Below are 21,104 nucleotides of genomic sequence, written 5' to 3'. Positions count from 1 at the left end.
ATTCTATTTGGAAACAAGCTTAATGGAAACACGACATTTAACAGTATATAGAATGTACAGATACTCATCACATGCATTCTTTACCACGGCAGTTGATAAGCTTCTTACATTTTGACATCTCGAAAACATGCTCTATCTATTGTTTGTCTGTAATATCTACTTCCGTCATATTTGATGCCTGACATTTATTGCCAAGTACAACAATAATGTGGAACATCAGCTCTGATTGATGACTTAAGCTTTCTTTCAGAATAATATGAATAAGTACACTAAGTCTTGTAGTACTTAACTTTTTGTATTGTGTTGCATAATGTGGACGTTTCCAAATTTGGGATGACGTTAACTAACTGTAAAAGGAAAATATCTATGTGTACTTTTTTGATCATTATTTGTTTCAGCATTATCAAGTTCATCCATTATTATGATTCATGATCTATTTCTTATACTTTTATGTGTCATTTTGGTCTCTTGTGGTCAGTTGTCTCATTAACAATCATACCACATCTTCTTTTTTTTTAAATTTACCGCAGGGTTTGTTTCTCGTGATGTGTGGATGCAGTAGAATGTGTCCCCGTGCCTGTAGTGTATGCCCTTATATTTTTACAGTCAGCGTTTTGTTAGCTTGTTAGAGAGCTGTCTATTTATTTCATCATCATGATTGATGTTCTATTTTCTTATACTTTTCTGTGGCATTTTTTGTCGCTTGTGTAGAGTTGTCTCATTGGCAATCGTACCATATCTTCTTTTTTATAGGCTTAAATATGTGACTCTAAACGCGTGTTTTGTAAATAAATAACTCACCAGTGACCCTCTTATTAAAACTCGTAACGACTAAATACAACACAAAGTATAAGAGCAACTTTAATCATCTGCTGACCTATTTTTTCCTTTATTCGGACGTGGGATACTGTATAAAGAAGGTTCTCTAATGCAAGAGAACAAAAACGGGCCTATTTATTTCATTGCATGATCCGCACTTTATATGATGTCTTTAAGGATGTGCACCTCAGAGGAGCTAAACATTTATGAAATTAAACTTTTTTACTTAACCTGATTTTTGGGTTATATGACTGTAAAAAAAATGGTGGAGAAAAAATCATATGGTGGTGCACTCCTTTGTTTGCTACGACGCTTTGTAAGTACCCAATTTTGATGAATTTCCCAAATCATCGATTTTGACCTATTTTGGGGCTTTAATCGTGAAAAAAATCCACAGTTCCACCATTAAACGTTTTGTCATACTTTCAATAAAGATGAAGGCGACTAATCTGAATAAATTCAACTAAATAAACTATAGTTAGGCGTTAATATTAGAAAGTTTTATCACATTTTAATGATTTTTTATGTAAAATTAACCATGCTGTCATTTTTGTAAATTTGTGATTTTTCTCTATTTTAAGAACAAAATGCATAATTGTTCAAGTTCTTAGTTATAAATGATTAAAAAGAAAAACACATATCTAAGAAGTTTGAAAAGAAAAAAGTGATATGGGATGTACATGTTTCTAGTAAAATCATATCTTGTGCCCATCACCCATTTTCTAACAAATTTTGTCTAAAAGGACTGACTTAATTGGTTATACAATTTGAAAAAGTTATTACTCAAAAACTACATATTGTATATACACAATTTTTTCACAGAGTTAAGTGTTATTATAATTTTTTTTAAATTCCTTGATATTTTCCACTTGTATCATATGTTTTGGAAATAATTCCAGAACGAGATTTCAACGAGACTAAACGTCAGAAGAATACATCTAAGAAAATAATGATTAGATTAAAAGATTCTATCCAAATGAACTGGAAAAATGGATATAATTGTGAACTTTCCATTTCTAAGTAGCAACATTCCAGCAGCACCTGCATACGGGGTATATATCTCCCAATTGATACGATATTCCCGTGCTTGCATTTCCTATCATGATTTTCTTGATAGAGGTTTGCTGCTCACAAGGAAGATATTAAACCAAGAATTCCAAATGGTGAAGTTGAAATCATCCCTTCGTAAATTTTACGGACGCCATCACGAGTTGGTTGACCGTTATGGAATAACCGTTTCACAAATGATATCGGATATGTTCCTTACGTCGTAACTACAATCCCCTTCCCTTTCATGAATATGACCTACCGAATTAGACTATTTACCGGATTTGTAATCACATAAGCAACACGACGGGTGCCACATGTGGAGCAGGATCTGCTTACCCTTCCGGAGCACCTGAGATCACCCCTAGTTTTTGGTGGGGTCGTGTTGTTTATTCTTTAGTTTTCTATGTTGTGTCGTGTGTACTATTGTTTTTCTGTTTGTCTTTTTTATTTTTAGCCATGGCGTTGTCAGTTTATTTTAGATTTATGAGTTTGACTGTCCCTTTGGTATCTTTCGTCCCTCTGTTAGTACAGTAGATACAGTACAGGATCATGAGAATGTTTCATATGTTAATCATGTTTATAGATAGATTTTCTGTGGAAAGACCTATTGTTTTTCTTCTGATTATTTTTTTTTCTTCCGCCAAATTTTGTTTTTTGCGATAAACATTTGTTTCTCAATATGTCGCTTAGATATTTGGTATATGACATCGAACAGTTTATGCGCTTTTGAAATTTACCCTGCGTAACTGAATACTTTTTTTGTAGGAGTTATCTCCCCAAAAACTGTTTTCCTTGTGTCCACGACTCCTTCACAACCGTAAAAGATTACGACAAATTGATTTTACAAAATTGCTAGTTATATCCTTCTCATGATTTGTCCTATTTTTACCGAAGCGAAATGAACGCTCTATATGAGAGTTATTTCCCCTTATGCATTTGATATAAAGGATATGCATTTCTATCTTGTAAACCATAAGTGATACAGACCTAGGATTTTTTTATTTGAGGTCCTTGGTCCAAAAAATTGAAAATAAGGTCAAGATCAAAGGTCAAGGTCATATTCTAATTTTTGAATTTGGCTTATTTTCACTCATTTTCATTAACCTTATAAGATATCGACAAATTATTTTGACTAAATTGTTAGTTGCGACATGTCGTAACTTAATAATTTTAGTTGAAAGGGTGTGTAGACAATGAATGGGAGTTTTTGCCCCTATCATTTTTAAAATTATATGTAAAGTGATATAACTTACTAACCATACATATTAGAGACCTAGGGTCTTTTGACTTGAGATCCTCAGTTTGTGACCTTGAAATTGAGGTCAAGGTCATAGGTTAATTTGACGTTCTAGATTTTGACCTTTGCTTTAAATTCATATCTTTATATCATAAAGCCATCATGGCCATATGAACTGATATTTTAGACTGATTTTTAATATTTTAATATCAAAATAGATATTAAATGGTGGAAATACCTTCAATTGTTCTCTGAACAATTGGTTTTTAATTATTAATATCTTTTTTCCGCCAAATTTTGTTCGTGCGATAAATGTTTGTTTCGCAAGATGTCGCTTAGATATTTCTCATATTGTATCGTTACATCCTCTGGAAATTTTGGATAATTTGGTTCGAATTGATTCGTCAAAATTTTAAATGAGTTATCTGCCTTCAGCACATAAATTTGTAGTATTATTTTTGAAACAAGTAAACCGTAAGCCGTATGAAAAAAATTGGACCAAAATGTTAGTCGCGACATGGTATTAGTGGTAAGTTTTTGTGGAAATGGTATGCGTCATGGTTTAAATCCCTTCGTAAATTTTACGGACGCCATCACGAGTTGGTTGACCGTTATGGAATAACCGTATCACAAATGATATCGGATATGTTCCTTACGTCGTAACTACAATCCCCTTTCCTTTCCTGAATGTGACCTACCGAATTAGACTATTTACCGGATTTGTTATCACATAAGCAACACGACGGGTGCCGCATGTGGAGCAGGATCTGCTTACCCTTCCGGAGCACCTGAGATCTCCCCTAGTTTTTGGTGGGGTTCGTGTTGTTTATTCTTTAGTTTTCTATGTTGTGTCATGTGTACTATTGTTTTTCTGTTTGTCTTTTTCATTTTTAGCCATGGCGTTGTCACTTTGTTTTAGATTTATGAGTTTGACTGTCCCTTTGGTATCTTTCGTCCCTCTTTTAAGGGGTTCCATGCCACTGAAACAGCAAAATGAACAAAATGAACGAATGTTAGGCTTAAACTTTGCAGCTATCATGATGTATACATGCATCTTATTGTGATTATCAACCAAGGTTCGCCATCCTCAGAACCCCCCCCCCCCACACACTTTTTTCTTGGTTTCTTTCTTTTTGGAGGAATACCATTTCGCCTTGAAATTCAGTCCTGTACAATTTAATTTAAAAATGAAATCCTTCTTATAAACAAACGTCTAAAATAGAAATTCATCCAGGCAAAAATCTGCTCCAATTCATGTGTTTTCTGAAATTAATGGAAGATCGATTTATTAGAATACTAAAATAACAGCAGTATGTTTGTGTGAATGCATTGAACGACAATAGTTAACCTGTAAAATATATAAACTGAATCAAGAAAAAACATTCCCTTTAGGTGCGGTGCGCTTGATTGAGAAATAAAATTCAATGACGTAAAAGATTGCTCCTAAATTCGTTAATACAGCTGAAATCCTACAATCAAATTTCCAAACATGCAGTAAAATATAAGTCTGTGCTTCCGTAAACATGTGAACGTAAGATGCATGCATGATCCATCATCAATGACCTGTAAATAATAAAACCAATAGTGATCGTGTTTCTCCGATCAATACACATGTGCTCTGTTCAACGGTCTCCCCTTAAAAGAAATTAAGACATATATATTTGAACGTCACATAACTTCAAAACACCTTCGCGCGCGCGGACCTAAAATTAGAATAGAAAATTAAATATCCAAAAATAGAATGTGAAACTTCCAAGACAAAATGTTACTCAGTTTTTATTTCTACAAGTTCGAACAAAATGCAAACAGCATGTAAAAGAAACCACGAAGTACGAGTTCCAATATAAAATAGAGTAAATTTAAAATAAAAGAAGATGTAAGGACTTTTATTCTTTAGGATATCCTTAGGCTGTCTGTTTGAGAGTGCAAGATGTATAAGTACGCAGCCACGTATTCGGTCAAAATATCGGCTTTAAGTCCTAGGCCTCTCTAAGAGTAGGAGAGTGCCATGCAGACTTCCAATCAATTAATCAATCAATCAATAAATCAATCATCAATCATCTAACCAACCAACCAACCAACCAACCAACCAACCAACCAACCAACCAATCAACTAATCAATAAATCTGTTTAATACGGGTTCCAAGATCGCATTAGTTTCTTCTTTGCTTGTTCAAAGAGACCCTATCCCATGGGTTTAATTAGTATATTAGCCAACTAACCAACCAACCAATCAATCAATCAATCAATGGGTTTAATTAGTAATCCAGTCAACCATCCAACCAATCAATCAATCAATCAATCAATCAATCAATCAATCAAAAAATCAATTATTCATGTTTTGGAGGGGAAAGACCATCTAACAATTGTTTTATAAACAATTGATTTATATTTGTATCTAAGTGTTTTTAATTGATATTAGTGTCTTGCTTTTATATATATTTCCACGAAACATATGCAGGCACACACATGTGCAATAATCAATATAGTGGATGTTGGAAACGATGATTGTCATTACCATACTATATAACATTAAACTCTGTTTGAGGAAATATTTGTTTTATAACACTTGAAACTTTAAGCGTTCGTAATTAAAACAATAACTTCATAGGAAATGGTTCAAAGTGTTGCGATTAAAATTATTAATAAATATTAAGTACTGACTCAAATAGGAATTTTTTCATATTTGATTTCCCCATAGTTAATGTGTGTTGCATTTCACAATGCCTGTAATAATATTCACATTTTCCGTTATTGTATCTGCAGGATATGCACAATTTGTTACTAAAGGTAAGTTCTGACAACTCCCACCTTTTCAAATATATAACGGCCCTTTTTGGCTTGTTGTTAAGGGTGAGCCAATGCTCCGTGTTGAAGGCCGTACATTGACCTATAATGGTTTACTTTTATAAATTGTTTTTTGAATGGAGAGTTGTCTCATTGGCACTCATACCACATCTTCCTGTTTCTATGTATATTCTAGCATGTATGTCAATTAAGTTCGTGAAGCTGAATTACAAATTGTTACACGTATTTAACTCTCAGGAATTTGTCTGAATTTTGTCATATTGTTATTTTTATATGATACATTCAAATAATTATCTGTTTTCCATGGAATTAGAAACAGAACCTATGTACAATTAAATTTGTTTAAAAAAACAGATTTGTACATTCATTCATAACATTGAATGAAAATCTATTTGAACGAATCAAATTGAGAAAGAATATACCTATTCTTGTACACAAAAGATACCAAAGAAATTTTAAACAACCAAAAAGAAGAGAACAACACCTTAATTATTCCTAGATTGCGCGAACGAACAGCTAAACAACAGATCCCCAACAATACAAACACAATAAGCAAAAACAACTTCAAAAACCGTTGATGAATTTTATCACATTGAAACCAAACGTGCATTTTCATGAAGTGTGCTTTACTAGCATGCAATAGCAGCAAGGAGCTTGTTAGTCCCCGGTTAATAACACACCTTTACATTTGTACCTCAATTCTCCGTTAATACATTTATACATCATTACACAAGTCATGTAAAGTTTCATTTCCCCAAAAAGGAAATTTTTGACGGATTTCAATTGCAAATAGCCAATTACGATTAAAAGTACATAAACAACATTGACTTCTACAATTGTGAAGAGCCTTTAATCGTCAATTTTGCTTAAAGTGTAATTTTGTAAAGTTGTCATCGTAACATTTTTCTATCATCATAATGCTGCACCCATTTTTATTAACATCTTTTTTGTTGAGTTTTATGGACTGATATTTCAACACGGAGTCGATATTTCGAAAAGTGCACAGTGTGCACCTCGAGCTTACGAATACTATTAAATCTTGATATTCTACTCGATAATGACACCGATGAACGACTGTAAATACTAATGGCTATGCTAACGCGTCGCCAGTAAACTTAATTTGTGTTCCCAAAGTCACTAATGGATTCCATCGGTTCCTAGAATAAAATACAGTTATCTCCTGCAGATTACAAACGTAATTATTTAAACTATTCAATTGTCAACTTCACATTTTCGGATCTTAAGATATCATTTGTTTTATCTAAACTGTGCCCTATTCCGATTGTATCTTTTTATTGAATTGGGGTCGGATATCGGATCGTTTTTCTTTCAGGAAACAATCAGAAAGATCAAGTTTACTGTCGAATCGGAGAAGAAACAGTACTGTTTTGTCCTAGAGGTGCTGATGATTCTTCAGTGACGTGGCTTGGACCACCTAATCTTATTCCATATACTGATGGTAAAGAAATAAATAATGATCTAAGGAAAAGTGATCGATTGGAAATTACCGGAAAGCATTCTAGTGGAGAATTCTATTTACAAATTGTTAATATTACAATTGAAGACGAAGGGCTATACAGATGTAGTGTTATTGTAAATGGATCTCCTCGTGAATATGATACAGAATTAAAAATAGAAAGTAAGATATACTATAAATGTTTAGACTGCTTTGTTTCTTTCAACCTCTGAAAAATGTGCTATAACACAAGGGAAATAACATAGTTCGTAAATTTACAGAATCCACATTCCTGCTGCGTAACTTAATATCTTCAAAAATTAGACTTTTGGAGTCCGTGAAAAACTTTATTTTTCGTGTGTTGGAATACTTTTGTAAAGTCATATTGTTTTATACTAAACAAATTTCATATTAACAGCATTGTCAGCATTGATAATATATCATAATTAATTTAAAGTAAAAATAGCATACATTTTGTGTTAATGTTCTTGCAATAATAATAATGAAATTAATTAAGATTTCTTTAAGGCGCTGCACATTAAGCATGGTAATTAAAACAAATCAAAGACAAAAACATAAAACATACACTGTATCAGATTACAATGCTTAACTAAGAAATACAATAAAAATACCCACGTTAAAAAAAAATCTATACTAAAATAACACAGCATTTTTTACAATAAAATCATGTTTCATTTTTTTCAGGATTGCCTACAGATCTGACTATTACCAATATGACAAACACACATAACATATTTAGTATTGAACACACTGAGTTAATTTTGTCTTGTTCAGTCAGAAGGGGAAATCCTGTTGAAACTTTACAATGGACGCGAAACGGCATCAACATTCAGAACCAAAATGTCTCTCTATCAATCTCAAAAGATAACATTTCTGAAATAGCAATCATCCAATATTCATTTGTATCATCCAGGGAGGACAATAAGGATAACTTCACATGCTCAGCAGAAAGTTCCATTACAGAAGAACCGCTCTCGGAGACCGTGTACCTCAATGTTTACTGTATGTACTTGAATAGATACATGTATCCATTTACAATAACACTACACCTGTATAGCCCTTCCTCTTCAATTGAAGACCTGTTGGTGACCCTCTGCTGTTGTTTTTTATTTGGTCGGGTTGTTGTCTCTTTGACACATTCCCCATTTCCATTCTCAATTTTATCGTATCAAAAGGAAAGAAATTCGACCTTATATATTAATTTTTAATCAATGATATGATGTCATGAAATATTTTTTAACAGTTCAATTCCTATCAAATTTTGTAGGAATGATTATTGATCGTTAATATCAAATATAGGGAAATTGAAATAGAAAGTACGATAAAATGGAAGATAACATTACTATGCTTCTTTATACATGTTATACCTCTAACAAACATATCCATATGGAAAAAGAAAATGTTGTGTTCTACTTTAATAAATTAAGTCAATCACATTAATCCATGTTAGACAATGAACTTGACAGTGGAAGGGTGTTAATGTACCATTTACACGAGGTAAAATAGTTTTTAAAAAATTACCGCGCTATTCTCGCAAAACTAATCAGGGTGTATATCGTGGCATTCCTTGGTATAGCAGGGTTGTAAACAACGCACTATACTTGTAGCAGGTGTGTAAAATTTTGTTAGAATAGTAAAATTATTATAAACCCTAGTTAAACATTTAAATCGACTATTCACTTTCACATGTTTCAGTTAAAACGCATTTTTGTATTTAAAATTCACAGAAGTACATATACGTCATGCATTTATTGTACCATTTCATAATTTCTAATTTATATAAGTATCCTATCTTTTTTGACAGATACACCTACGGTTATAGCTAAAGTGTATCCTTCCAATGAGATAAGAGAAAGTTCGGATATCTCATTGCAATGTAATGCCGATGCAAATCCTGAAGTTAAGAAATACACATGGCAAAAGCATAACCGAGTGCTAGCGAATGTTTCTGTTTACAATGTGACAAAGATAGATCGATCACAAACTGGAGAATACACATGTTTTGGATATAATGAACTTGGTGACGGTTCATACAAAATCAACATCTCAGTACTTTGTAAGTATAATAATCTTACTTATCTTACAATCGCTAATATTTTTTCATAATGAAAATCGTGGTTACCTTTCTATCTATAAGTGTCATGTAAAAAAATGACTTATATGTCACCGTCTTTTCAACACCAATCCGGTAAGGTCAACGTTTAATTGTCACAGTTTTATTTAAATTTGAAAAAAACTAACTGCATTATATATTTACTTACATGAAACAAACTGGGATACCGTATTCCGTTCGTAGGTGACGATATCTATCTGAACACACACACGAACACCTTGATTGTTTTGAAAGACTCATAAATTATCATTTGTAAGCACATTACGAAGCACAATCATCCTGTTATTATTTTCAAATAGTCCAATTTTTAGAGGTTATTAATAAGCAGCCTGTGGAATAATTTTCAAAGTTTGAAACCATATGCATCATGGAAAATATTTGAATTAAATTGGATTCGAAAATTGCAAACAGTCTATCCTCTCAGTCCTAATGATAATATCATCGGAATTGGCCCTTAAAAATAACACTAAGGAGATTTATTCTGCTCAATAAAAAAACAACAGCAGACGGTCACCAATAGGTCTTCAGTGTAGCGAGAAATTCCCGGACCCGGAGGCGTCCTTCAGCTGGCCCCTGATCAAATATATACTAGTACAGTGATAATAACGCCATACTAATTTCCAAATTGTACATAAGAAACTAAAATTAAAATAATACAAGACTAACAAAGGCCAGAGGCCCCTGACTTGGGACAGGCGCAAATATGCGGCGGGGTTAAACATGTCTATGAGATCTCAACCCCCCCCCTAATACCTCTAGCCAATGTAGAAAAGTAAACGCACAACAATACGCACATTGAAATTAAGTCCAAGAGAAGCCCGAGTCTGATGTCAGAAGATGTAACCAAAGAAAATAAACAAAATGACAAGAATACATAAATAACAACAGACTACTAGCAGTTAACTGACATGCCAGCTCCAGACTTCAATTAAACTAATTGAAAGATTATGATTTCATCATATGAATATGAATGTTTAATCAAATGTTGTTGTTTTTTCAAATGTATCATGTTACCTTAAATAACAGTGCACCAACTTTTTGTTTCACCACATACACATGACAATGATTTTTAGCGTTCATGTGTATACTTATCAATGTCTTTCTTACTTCTAATTGTGCAGTTTGGAGTAGTTATATTTAATTGCAATGAAAAAGAATATCCCAATGTAACTTGATCGACAAAAAGGATCCAATTTTGATTATAACATGACGTCCTTCAAACGCTTTGAGTACACACCCGTGGTAAAATATGAATATATTTTTTAGGATGTTCCGATTGTACTCCCACGTTATATTCTCTTTTATGAATGAGCTACCTGACGTCATAGAATAATGACGTCAGAATATAAGCATTTTACGGGAAAATACACGCTTGTTAAACCGAAAATCATCACAACAAGGACACGTAAACAAACGATGCTAAAATGTGTTACTTATATGTCTTATTGGTTATGTATAAGACATTTGTGTATACCAATACGACATATAAGTACAATTATCATTTAGATTCATCCAAACATATCTAAATATGTTATTGTAAATAGGTTAAGCATTTCACTTTTTCACTTTGCTCCATTCTTTTACGCAAATTGAATAGTGCGTCTATCGCTCAGGGAAAAATATTTGTCATAAAGGACCAACCCGTGGTAAAATCACGATATATTCAAGCCCCCATGAATTATTTCTTAAACAAATCTATGAAAAAAATTATAATTTTTGACGGAACATAATTCAAATATTTGATATTTAAAGGTTTTATTGTCGCATAACACACATTGGAGTGATATACGTTAAGAGCAACACCAGAAAAGTAGAATATGCCTTATTTATAACAAAAACTTTCATATGTGTGTCTTTCATACTTATTGTATTTGTAGATGCACCAGTGATAAATGTCACTCTAATATTTTTTGAAAAGAAGTTCAAACTAGTATGCTCTCCAAATGGAAATCCAAGTAGGTATCGATTTGATAAATGGCAACACATGTCATATTTTGGCCAACATATCCGGTACCTCAATGGTTCAGCCAATGGGGAGTTGATATTTCCATTAAATTTCAGCGATCAAGACAGGGGGATTTATAAATGCAAAGCTGAAAATGGTATTCTAGACACAGATGGGCATTTATATCAACACGGTTCTGCATATTTTGATTCTGGAGGTAGGTACAGTAATGGTTGCCATTCAGAATAATGTCTATATCTTCGTATGAATATATACCTTACAAAATAAAACTTAAAATCCCCCAAAAAACTATACTTAACTATGTCAAAAATAGTTTCCCTAATTTTGCATTGCGGTATGCATGATAAAATGGGAACAGCACGTTAAATAACATTATGCGTTCGAAATGCTTTTCTGGATTTACCTTTATCAAGCACGCTCAGAACCGAATATTTTAGATATATCAGAAAACGATGATTTCAATTTTCAGTCTAATTTAAAAAAATCATCATTTTATCTTTTACAAGTTAATCATGTATATATATTGGATGGAACTTTTGAAAAAATAAAGGTAGACTTATATTTTAGGATTACCAGTCTTTGTTGATAGAAATGAAAATGTACAATATGGATTATACCATAAGATTGCAACCTTAAACTTGTTTATAACAAGCATTCCAAAATATGACAGATTGTGTTGCTCTACAAACCAATGGAAACTTTGCAAAAAGAATCACATTCACCTTTTTCAAGAGAGAAGTGCAGTTTTCCGAGATACAGCATATGGAGTTAATGCGCTGGTTGATGGATACCAAATTCTGTTTGTGACTCCTCCGTTAGAAAGTTCAGATTTTACTAATTATACATTTGAAGCTGCAAACTCTTTTGGAGAGGCTTATTTTACCATACATTTAAGAGATAAAGGTACATGTGTGGACGTTTTATGTTACTTTACCTTATGTATATTGAGGATATGGAAAAAACTATTCATATATTTGATTTGGTATCAAAATGTAAAAACAAATGCTGACAAATATACTAATTTAGAACAGAGGAATATTAAAGACATTAACCCCTTGCAGAGAAGAAATAAAACGTGTTGCAAAAACTCTACATGTAGACATTCTATAAAAGAGGGACGAAAGATGCCAGAGGGACAGTCAAACTCATAAATATAAAATAAACTGACTACGCCATGGCTACAAATAAAAGACAAACGGACAAATGATAGTACTGAAGACAAAAGATAGAAAACTAAAGACTAAGCTACACGAACCCACCAAAACCTGGGTGCGATCACACGTGCTCTTGAAGGGTAAGCAGATCCTGGTCCACCTTTGGCACCTGTCGTGTTGCTTATGTTATTACAAATCCGTTTAAAAGTCTAATTCGGTAGGTCACAATCGTGAATAGTGAAAGGTATTGTAGAAGTTACGACATACATAACATAGCCGTTATCATCTGTGAAACGGTTATTCCATAATGGTCAACCAACTCGTGATGGCATCCGTAAAATTTCAATTTAAAACTCTTGGTTTATTGGAGCAGCAATCATCTATCAATGAAATCAAGATAGGAAATACAAGCCAGTGTCAAGAAATAGAAATTCCTTCATAATAGAATTTACGAATGAAAAACACCTGTTGGGATATTGTTTCCAATGCAATAAATATAACACATGCTACTGTACATGTCCCTAACTGAATAATTGGTAAGAATTTTTGTTCCAACTTTGTTTATAATATTCATTTGAAACTTTTTTTAAATTGAACACATAAACGTCAACAGCAGAAGGTACAATCTGTTTCAAGATATATTGCATCAGTTAAAAGTGGTAATTATAAAAAAGAAGATGTGGTATGACTGTCAATGAGACATTTCTCATAAAGAGATCAAATTACACGGAACAACTGAGGGTCATCGGAGGTCTTCAACAATGCACAAAGCCGATACCGCATAGTCAGCTATAAAAGACCCCGAATTGACAAATGTAAAACAATTCATACAAGAAAACTATAGGCCTTATTTATGTACAAAAAAAGTGAACGAAAAACAAATATGTAACACATCAATAAACGAAAACCACTGAAATAATGTTCTCCCAAATAATAATGACTTTTAATCATACAAAAATGTATATTTTATTGATATATTCTCCTCTTGTATTAAGGTTATAATTCCAATAAAACTGAACCAAGTGCGTCATCCGGTATGTATATGTTACTTCATTTTCTGTTTGCGTTGTAAACAGTATTTTGCAAACATTTTCACAATTAAGAAAAATAATCTTTTAATATATTCATCGTCACTTAAAACTTTCTTTAGACATTTTCTGTGTGTGTTACATTGTCATTTGTTTTTCTGTTGCACTTACGTGTTTCTGTTGTTTGTCGTTTTTCTCTTATAGTTGATGTGTTTCTCTCGAATTTGTTTTCTTTCAATCGATTTATGACTTCCGAACAGCGGTATACTATTGCTGTCTTTATTTCTTTATTTACTACTTGATAGCTGTTTTGGCTTGCGAAAAGGCAGATTGATATACAAAATTGAGTCATTGGTTTACCAGTTCAATAGAACATGTAATCCGAAATTTATACGAAATATATGTATTTAGGAAAATATCATTCGGACAAAACCGTCTCGTAAAAAACTATGAATACTAATTCAGTATTTTGTCCATTTTTTGTTTTATCAGATATTGATATAGGATTACAATCAAAATATTTCTTCGAAATCGCAATTACTTATCTTTTGTAATATTCCAAGGTTCATTTTTTTGTAAAATAATGAATACAAATATTTCTAATCATTACAAAACTTTTTGAAATGAAATAGAATTGAGTTTATATCTGGACTGCTTAAAAAATTCATGGTAGGTACTGTTCAATGTCGTTTCAAACTTTTGATGTTCAGGTGGTAACCACCACTTTCACTAAAATTAATTTGGCTCGTTTTTTAAATTTTCATAAAATTTGTCAAAGAATTTACTTTGACACTTTATCAAAAATAGAACAAAAATAGAAAAAAAATTAAAAATTTAAACCAACCGTATTGTCAGAAAAATTACACTGGTTATATAGCAATTTGACAAACATCAATTTTGATCATTGAGAAGCTTAATATTCCTTTTACAACACAACGTAATTAAAACGTTAAGCTTACTTTACAGAGTTATCTCCCTGTAGTGTTAGGTACCACCTTAAATATGTCTATGAGATTTGCAAAAGGTAATAAAAGGACACTCAAACTGATATATCAAAAATAACAAATTTTTCAATGGCAAAACAGGTCATAGACAATCAATAGTAAACAAATAAACAGAAAAGAAATATAAGGACTGAGAAAACGATTTACACAAAAAAACAAAATTGATCTTAGGTGCTTCGGAACGATATGCAGATCATGTTTCGTATGTGGTACCAACAAAGTTCATTTAAGAACAAACCTTAGATCTAATTCGGTAAGTCGAACTAGGGAAAATAACGAAGAAAAAAGATAGAAATGTCGTTCACAACGATTGGATCTGTGAAAAAGATATTCCGTTACGTTCATAATGACGTCCATAAAATTATCGAAGGTGCAATTCAATTTTAGTACTTGAAAACACTTGGATTAAAAGTTTCCTGAAAACCAAGCCCTGGAGTATTATGTCAAATGTGAGGTATTTACTCCATATAAAGGCACTGATAGATTTTGCTGCACAGAAATGGAAAATTCACAATTGTGAAGCTAAAATCATCTTTTTTTGCGTAAAGGCGTATTGTTCTCAACCAATGTTCACTGCAAATTTCTAGATGTAAGTCAAGGTGTTAGGCATTCTTGACTCTATCTAGTGTATCCTTTATTTTAAGTTCATTGTCATTGTTCCGTTCAATATAGTCCTTCAACTATGAAGAATTTAGTGAGACGACATTGTCTTTATTGCGGAACATAAAAATAAAGAATAATGCTAGCTTTGTTCATGATTCAAAAGAAGCTCTTGTATTTCTGTATGAAGTCAGACTCATGCGAATGAAGGAACAAATTGGCAAGAAGGTCAGCACAAATGGATTCCATTGGAATACCAATTGTTTGTTGAAAAAGAAAACGTTTGTTTTTTGTTTTTTGTTTCATTTAATCTATAATTCAAGATGCACAAATTCAGTTCTAAGGATGTTTGGAATATTCATGTTCTAGTATATTAATTTTGAGTCTGTTTTGTTGATAAAATTGATAAACTTTAAGGAAAGAATGGTTGTAAGTGGTTTAATTAGAATAACAAGAAAGTTTGCGATGATTTGAAATTATTAAGAAACTTAGGTTTCAACTCACTCAGGCAAAGTTGAACATAGTTGGATTTGGCTTTAATTTAATGGTTAGTTAAAAATACTTTAGCTCTTATACATACTTGACTGTCACAATTCGGCTCTGAGCGTTTCTGGTGAAGGTTTATCCAGAAAAGCGCTTTGGACGCATTGAATTTATACGTTTTGTTTTTATTTTTTTAAAGAACCGGGTCGAAACCTTTGCATTCCCCGAGGATATCACCAGCTCAGCAGTCAGTACTTCGGTTCTGACATGATTAACACTTTTTACAAACCTTTGTTAATTTGCCCGTTAATACATTTTGAAAATTTAGGGAAACTTAGGAGTCAACTCCCTCACGCAAAGTTGGCCATAGAAAGATTTTGCTATAATGTTTTAAATTATATAGCTTTTCAACTGTTTCGGATTATACATTTTTAGCTTTCAATTATTCGACTTTGATCGTTCCTGGTGAAGATAAATTCAAAAAGCGCTTTGGACCCATTCAATTTATAACATGTTCTTAACATATTTTTATGATTATTTATTTTAAATGTTTAGATAAAGTTGATACTTTAATGTATACCTATTGTTTTACCAAGACATTTCAAATATCGAACAGGATGCTCGCGGTCATTTTGTATAAATCATATATTTTTTCATTTAAGGAAAATCCTACCTGCAGTATGCCCTCCTAATTGTGGGATTTGTTATAGTTTTATTCGTAAGTCACGTGTGCAGTTGGTACTTCAGAACACATTATCGAAAGACTGTAGGAACGGATGGAAATCTCAATGAGGCCTCTGCAAGTTACAATACGCAACTTGGTGAACACTATGAAGAGATTAATATGAGCCAGGAAATAGAAACTCAACTTGAAAAAGACACTGATAGAAGTTTCAGTTGTATTGCTGAATACGCTGCCCCGGTTAATGATGATAAAGGAGAAGTAGACGTTTTAGATGAAGATATTCATTGCCAACAATTTGCCACTGTTGTATCTAGAAATCAATATGAAAAGCTGAATAAGGTGCAAACAGACAATAATGAGCATGCCTATCACGGAACAAGATCAAGTGAAACCTTTTTGAAAATCTTTTGAATTACTTTACATCACTTTTATCACCAATTAATGCTTCATAGTTACTTTAAACAACACAATCTAGGGAATCCCTTTACACATGTATGACCGTTCTATACTTAAAGAAAAATGGAATTAGACAATTTTTGTTCATTAAAAAGAGGTGGTCAATGTTAGACCTAATCGGCAAAATTATCAGACTTGTGTAAAAAACTATAACAAATGGAATAAGATCCTTATTGTTGTACAGCGGTTAAACTCATCATAGATACCATGATTAAAATTGTGTATTTGCTCTAGACTCGCGTTTTGTCTACAAAAGACTCATTGTGACACTCGAATAAAAAAGAGTTAAAAGGCCTACAGTACGAAGTTGAAGAGCATTGAGGACCAAGAATTCTAAAACGTTTTGCCAAATACAGCTATCGTAATCTATTCCTGAGGTAGAAAAGTCTGAGTATTTGATGTTGTTTACAGATCGTCGAGTTAGATACAACCCATGAACACTTTTCGGTCCTTTGTATACTTTTATTCTGAAAGTTCATCAACTTTATAGAATCATATATGACGTGTATATGTGTCTTGGTATTTGTTTATCCAAGTTGTATTTGTTATTCTGATTTGATATTGTTTTATGTCTTATCTTTTGTAGTTATTATTCCATTTTTCTTTTCTATTCATATATAAATAAAGGCAACCGAAGTATACCGCTGTTCAAAATTCATAAATCGATAGAGATTAAAACAGAATTCGGGTTTCCAACTTAAACTGAGGGAAATACATCAAATATAAGGTAGCAATAAACAGTTAGAACAAAATATTAAAATTTGCCCTTATAAATTTTACCATCCCCTTTACATTGCTTTCTTGCAATTTCAAGCTTAATGTTTATGTCATATATGGGCATATGTATGTAATCAGAATCTTCAATAAATTTTATATTCAGAATATAAAATGGTAAAATATAATTTCTTTTGAGTGTATTCATGGCAACAATCTGCCTGTATATGTTATAAAATATTGTAAAAAGGAGGGAAAAGATGTCACATATTTCCTCAAAATTTTGCTTAAAGTTGAACTTCAATCGCTTGAAGTAATACCTTTTCTGAAACTGTGTACATATATCATTCAGCAAATCCAATGCAAATCATATGACTTTCATTTCATTTTTTTTTTGTAAAATTGCGTCAAAAACTTCGTGTAGAAAAAAAGGGTTTGTAAACATAACATTAATTTCTGGACCGATCGCCGGTCTAGCTATGAAAATACGGATTGTCAAACAGAAAATAGCCCATAAAACATGTAAAAAATAATCTTGATGCTCTTATAAACAATCTGTGAAGGCTAAATTAGTACTCAGCTGTCTAAAACTGAATTTTATTACACAATAACTTTCCTATTTTAGAAATCCACCGGGGCCAAAATGCGAAACGAAACTCCTAACTGTGTATTGCTACCTAAGATGTAACAACAGAGACACAACACCGAAATGTAACACACACAGAAACGAACTATAATGTACACATGTAACAATGGCCATTTTACTGACTTGGTACAGGGCATTTTATGAAAAAATGGCAGTGTTAATTATAACATTAAAATGACAACATTACACGACAGGGTTACAATAAATAAACAGACAAATTGGAGAAAATATACAACAGAGAAACAAACGAATAATAGCCATCGAAAGGTAACAGGTTAATAAATATTGTTATACGCCAGACGCGCGCTACGTCCACACAAAACTATGCTCAGATCTAAAAAGTTTGAAAGCCATAACAACTACAAAGTTGAAGATCGCCGAGGACCAAAAGTTCCAAAAAAGTTGTGAGGCCAGAGTTATCCGCCTTGGACAAAAACATTATTGTTATCAAGAAATATACATAGTTTCGCAAACAGTAAATTTTATAAAATGACTATATAATAGATATACATAATTAAACTGAAGTGGTGACTAGCTATAGAATCAAAACGAATACATTACAAAATCACAGCCCGGTTAGCCATAGTCAATGCAACGCCCAAAGTGACGTCACATTTAAATTTCTAAAACGTGTTCCGAAAATTAAGAAAGAATTAAGATGAAATTCAAGATTAGATTTTTATGACTTATCTAACTTATATTAATAGCAATGAATATTATAATACTAAATAATATCGTATTGTAGTATTCATTAGATAATAAATTGTATTATCTAGCTTTGTGAGTGTTTCTTCTGATCCAACTGCAAACCAAATGTATAGTGTAAATTTCGTTCATCCAAAATTAAATCTACTAAATGAACTGGATGAGTAGTTATCCCCAACACAACACACGAAAACAACAGCAAAAAATACGATTTACAACTACAAACGTTAAGACATTTGACAAAATCCGATGACGACAACAAACACAACATCAAAACCCAACAAATTAATTTGGGATTGAAAAGTACCGTGCCACGTCTTAAAACAATACGAATTCACAATCAGCAAAACAGTCACATTCGGGAATAAGTCACGTTCGCTAATAAAAACATCAATCGACGTAATGACAGACCACAATCTAACACGTTGTAAAAATGTCCATAGTTAGTTTTGACAAAGATACATCCTATTGATCAACCAATTAGTGATGGTGTCTGTAAAATTAACGGAGTGTCATTTTAAATCTGTCCTCCTCATAACTTTGTTGGAGCAGTTTCTGCATTAGGAGCACACTCCTGTATATGAAGTCAATATAGTGTGAACATGCACGAGAATAACGTATTAATTAAGATATGTAAACAACATGCGAAGGAGCAGAGGGTATATTACTATCGAGAAATAGAATATTGATAATTGGGAAGTTGAAATCGTCCCGTTTATCAGAGTTTCGTGTGAAGTCGTCCATCTGTGTCAATATTGAGGAAAAGATAAAGGTATGAAGTACTATCCTTAATTTCAAGTTATTTGGGATATATGAGATGCAAGTATTGGCTGAAATATGGGTTATTCAGTGGTAGGACATCATCAATATTTTAGAAAGTGAAAATAAAGAATTACACAAGGTGCTTTTTCTGTTTGTCTTTTAGAAGGGGGTCTTTTGTGGATAGTTGTCTAATTTGCAATCATACCACATCTTCTTTTTTATATTTGAATGAATTCTTCTTCATACGAGTACAAACGGCTAGTAGGGGTGCACAGTAAGAACGCATTGAAATATCGATTGTCTGTTGAAATATGAATCCTCCAAACTCAACAAATAAATTGTCGATCAAAAGGTCCAGCATTTTGATAATATCATCGTCAGTATATTTTCAGGTAGATTCAGTGTGGTTCTTCACAAAATATGAATTGTTGTAACCCAAAACAAGAAATTTGTATCTACGATTTCCATTTTTATAGAAATAGCTCTGTTTAATGAGATGGTGGAGTCGATCTTTCAACTGAGCATGGAGAATAGTAGTGTAAAGGTTCGAAAAATCAAAAGTCTTTATGTTGCTGCAAAATTGCAAAGATTGTGACCGAAGATTAAGCAGTAGATCTTTCGATTGTTTTGAGAATCCACATCTGGTTAACACCACTTGTATAATATATCACATCACAATATTTTTGAAGCCCATCTTTAACTGTAGAAAGAATAGTAGTCAGTATTTTAGAAAGATGTTTAGTCGAACATTTTGATGATCCAGCTACATGTATGTATCGTTCTTTATATGGAGTTTTGTGTAGTTTTGGTATCCAGTATAATGATGGTAAATTTTCTTCGTTTTCCTTGATGTTGATACCAAAAGAAAGAAGGACACATATGTGATTTTGTAAAATCTCGTCCGTGTTAAATGATGTTAAGGAAAACGTAGGATTACCAGTTGTTTTATTTATTCCAAGCTCTGTTGTGAGGCATTGCAAATAAGGGGTTTTCTATAAAAGTAAAGATAATTTACCACTTAGTTCATTTGTATGGTTTAAGTTTAAAGCAATTATGAACACAGGATTATTAGTTTTACACAGTTTGATTTGGAAGAAAGGCTGAAATAGTAAGATAGTGCAGTTAATTGCACAATTGTATATTAATATTCTCGTATTTGTTATAAAACACATCAAATAACATAATCTGATAATTAGAAACCTAATATTGATTTATATCCAATTTATAGAAATTTTCCTGTGACGTTACTTTTTGTGACGCTGATACATTCGTGTGACATACATACAGTCTTTATTTCTATTATGCTGTTTTTGTCTAATGCCCTTATTCACTTTAAAAATTCGCTGTTAGTCTGCAGTGAATGTGTCGAAATGTATTATTACATGTATTTTATTTAA

The 21,104-nt window shown here is 32.3% G+C and overlaps 1 protein-coding gene across 1 annotated transcript; it reads left to right on the top strand.

Annotated features, from left to right (window-relative positions):
• Nucleotides 1-5,772: 5,772 nt before the first annotated feature.
• On the top strand, nt 5,773-17,521 carry LOC139504482 (kin of IRRE-like protein 1). The gene is made up of 8 exons (XM_071294586.1): nt 5,773-5,896; nt 7,248-7,553; nt 8,076-8,393; nt 9,196-9,447; nt 11,382-11,666; nt 12,038-12,373; nt 13,620-13,658; nt 16,402-17,521. Exons 1-8 carry the CDS (start codon nt 5,830-5,832, stop codon nt 16,833-16,835), a joined length of 2,037 nt encoding a protein of 678 aa, XP_071150687.1. The 5' UTR covers nt 5,773-5,829; the 3' UTR covers nt 16,836-17,521.
• Nucleotides 17,522-21,104: the final 3,583 nt, after the last annotated feature.

This window comes from Mytilus edulis, chromosome 14 (genome assembly GCF_963676685.1).
Source record: "Mytilus edulis chromosome 14, xbMytEdul2.2, whole genome shotgun sequence".
NCBI classification, from domain to species: Eukaryota; Metazoa; Mollusca; class Bivalvia; order Mytilida; family Mytilidae; genus Mytilus; species Mytilus edulis.
Note: the sequence above shows the minus strand (reverse complement) of the source record. Positions and strands in the feature narration are given on the sequence as shown.